Source organism: Pygocentrus nattereri, chromosome 1 (genome assembly GCF_015220715.1).
Source record: "Pygocentrus nattereri isolate fPygNat1 chromosome 1, fPygNat1.pri, whole genome shotgun sequence".
Classification (NCBI taxonomy): Eukaryota; Metazoa; Chordata; class Actinopteri; order Characiformes; family Serrasalmidae; genus Pygocentrus; species Pygocentrus nattereri.
The window spans coordinates 17804242-17807557 of record NC_051211.1 but is presented as its reverse complement, the minus strand read 5'-3'; the positions used below and the strand labels follow the sequence as shown (position 1 = coordinate 17807557).

Here is a 3316-nt window from a genome sequence, read left to right as displayed (position 1 = left end):
TGTGGCAGTTCTACAACGTTAAGGAAGCCATAGTTGTTCCATTTCCCCATGTGTCCTAATCCTTAAAACTGTTCCTATTGAGTTGCATAATCTATTCTTTTGGAAGCCAATCTTGTAAATAACTGGCCCTCTACTCAGGTAGAAGGAAGAGGGGCAAAGTCATGATAAAACCCTATAGAGAATCTCATAACGTGGCTTCAAACAGCTGAAGCTTTGCAAAAGCTATCAGTGCCAAGCCGATGAATTTGGGCTCTCTAAAAAGTTGTGTGCAAGTTTACCCACAAGATTAATATTTAAAAGGAATCGAGGGGAAGCCCACCCACACCAGATTATGGTATTTAATGTTAGCAAGGCAACTAAAAGCTTAGCCTTTGCCATATTGCAAATGGTGCAGAACCAAGTTACTTGTTCACTGCCAACAACCCTTCATGGAGCAGGATCTTGTTGCACAATTTATGTAACTCCAAGCAAGCTCAACCAATAGTATCAAGGACTCATGACTGAAAAAATAAATAAAAAATCCCAAGTACCCCAGCACACCAACTGTATGAAGCACAAGTTAGTGTTGCATTTGTCTTGTTGCAGACTATCCTCAAACAACTGATCTTCACAGCAACTTTATTTCTCCTCAGTTTAATTTACATTCCTCTGCCAAACAGGGGCTTTCTCTCCAACTCTGACGGAGCCAACAGGGACCTTCTCTCCAACTCTGACAGGGCCAACAGGGACCTTCTCTCCAACTCTGACAGGGCCAACAGGGACCTTTCCTCCCCACTGCTGACCTGAAATATGATCAAGTAAAACCCATTTAGTTACAAGCTGCAGTCACTCCTGGACCTGTAACATGAGATTTGAAGTGCAAGTCTAGGATCTTCTCCCAATTGGGTCAATGTAACTGATCCTAAAGCAACACTTCCTTCAAGAAAGTCCAGTTGATCCCAGTCCAAATTAAGAGACCCAGGGAAACTGACATACCTGCCCCAGGAGATTTACTTCCTCCATCCCTTAAGCCACAGCTCATGTCACAACAGCCACAGACCCAGTCATTGTCATCTGCTGCCGTCCACCTGAAGAACAGCAGTTAAATCTTGGTCAGCTCGCCTCATCTACTGTACAAGCTTAGCATTTCCTCCTTCTCCAAACTGACCTGTTAGCCGTGAAGGAGCAAGCCTTGTGCATGGCATCAGTGGGAGCAGGAGCAGAAGTGGGTGTAGCCTTCAAGAAGCATGTGAGGTAGATCTGCACAAAAGCAAAAGCCATAAGCCCACAAGAAACTGCAGTAATGACAGAGCAAGCAGTTTTACTTACCAATTCACTTCTCTGCTGCTGAAACTCAAAGGCTTCCAGCTGAAACTGGAGCTTATCCGCCTGAACTCGAGGCAAAAAGTGAGACCTGGAGCCTGTAAGCTTAGCATCTATCAGGCACCTAGAAACAAGACCAGGATTAGACTTCAGGGAAGCAGGAATGAGTAGAGTCAAGAAGGAGGCTTGCTTACCCATAATTCTCAATAAACATGTATCTAGGAACAGCATTTGCATCAGGCGCTGCAGTAGCCACACAGCTGTCCACAAAAATCCTTAGAGGCACGTGGTTGTAATGCATCACGGAGGCTTCAATGTTTATGAAGTCACCCAGGAAATACTGGTTGGATGGCCTCTCATACTGCCAGTCATCTGAGAAGAGACACAATCAGCCCATTGCAGGAACACTTTAGGAAGCCTTAAGCTACTTGAACACAACCATGTTACAAACCAGTCATGAGCCTGAGAGAGAAGACCAGACGTTGCTCAGCAGTCACAGTAGAAGCATAAGGGATCCAGGCAGGCAAGAGGGCATTGCTGCTCACATTATGCAGTCTGCAAGACAATGATTGTCAATTCTACCAGTATCCACAATGCAGGACTCCAACCATGCATTTTTAAGTTCTCTTGGAACAAGAGTTTTACGCTTTGTAAAAGTCAAGTTAACAACTTCCTGTCTTCCTGCAAGATTATTGGTCTGTTGAGCCTGAAGACAACAGGAAGAGCCACTGCAATTTGCAAACTAAGCACAAGTGATGGGCAGAGAGACGAGGTTATTGCAACTTAAACTGTCAACAGATGATGCAGCTCACCATCAATAAACTTCAACCTCTAAAAGCTGGATATTTGTCTGAATTTATACACATGGTTTTCATTCCCTTGTACAGAGAACATGGAAATTAAGTTCACCCATGTGAATATTTACTTGAATGTATAAACAGAGACAAACACCTAGCTACTCAGTGGCTAGAACACTGGAGGCAAACTGGTCCATACCGTGGATAGCGGCACTCAATACCAACCATAGCACCATCGGTCCTCACAATTGGCAGCCTAGCCAATGGTTCAGGGGCATACTGAAGGATGAAGCTGTAGACCAGCTCATCTGCAGTTGTCTGGAAGACAAAGCATGATTTAGTAGTGTTACAGACAGCACTAGAGAAATCAAGCAGGCCAGGCCTGGAGAAGCTGTAGTTCACCTACAGCTAGACTCACCGTTAGCACACTATTGCACAGCTGCAGCTCTGCTTCAAAGATGAGAACCTGAGCAGCAGAATCTTCTCCCGTTACTGCACAGCCTCCAAGACTGAGACCTGAGGGATTTATTAGCTCTCCAGTTCCAAACAAATCCTTCTTAACCTCCACATACACAGAGTTCTCTCCACAATCAGCTGCAACACTCACAGCAGAAACAGGCTGACGTGGCTCAAAATGGACTACTGGCTGCTTGGGCTTCTCTGGAGCTTGGGGAAAACGCCAGGTCAGTTTCTTCACTGGACCCTGCATCACCTGTTTCAACTGAACACTCAGTGGATCTTCAGGATTCACAAGCACTCCTGAGACAGGATCGCGAACAGGCCACTGTACCCCTGCCTGCTGCACTGGTCTCTCCTGAGGCTGACCAGGACTAGTTCCCCTCCATTTTGGGAATTGTGCACCACAACTGCCAAGGAGCACAAGTAGTAGAAGCCCAAGACCTACTGGCTTCAGCTCCATGGCAAAAGAAGGATTGCTGTTCTTCCATTGTTGTGGCTTTTATTTAGGCTTTTATTTAACTCCACCCCATTCTCAATGTCTATGAAACCACAGGTGAGACCAATTTAGGCTTCAAATTTGTCATTACACGGAGAAATGAATCATTGTGTTGGTTCATGAGGCTGAGGGTGCCCAATCTTATCCTCAAAGAGCAGGTTTGGCTCCAGGTTTTCACTGCAACAAAGCAGGAGCACAGGATCTCTGAAGACTGACTAGTTGATTAAGCAGGTAGAATCTGGTGTGCTGTGCATGTTTGGAA

At 45.4% G+C, this 3316-nt stretch overlaps 1 protein-coding gene across 1 annotated transcript; it reads right to left on the bottom strand.

Annotated features, from left to right (window-relative positions):
- Positions 1-601: 601 nt before the first annotated feature.
- On the bottom strand, positions 602-3049 carry LOC119262554 (zona pellucida sperm-binding protein 3-like). Its single transcript, XM_037535313.1, has 8 exons — positions 2518-3049; positions 2299-2417; positions 1754-1857; positions 1497-1674; positions 1309-1426; positions 1148-1239; positions 976-1067; positions 602-782 (listed from the first exon to the last, which is right to left on the bottom strand). Exons 1-8 carry the CDS (start codon positions 3016-3018, stop codon positions 634-636), a joined length of 1353 nt encoding a protein of 450 aa, XP_037391210.1. The 5' UTR covers positions 3019-3049; the 3' UTR covers positions 602-633.
- Positions 3050-3316: the final 267 nt, after the last annotated feature.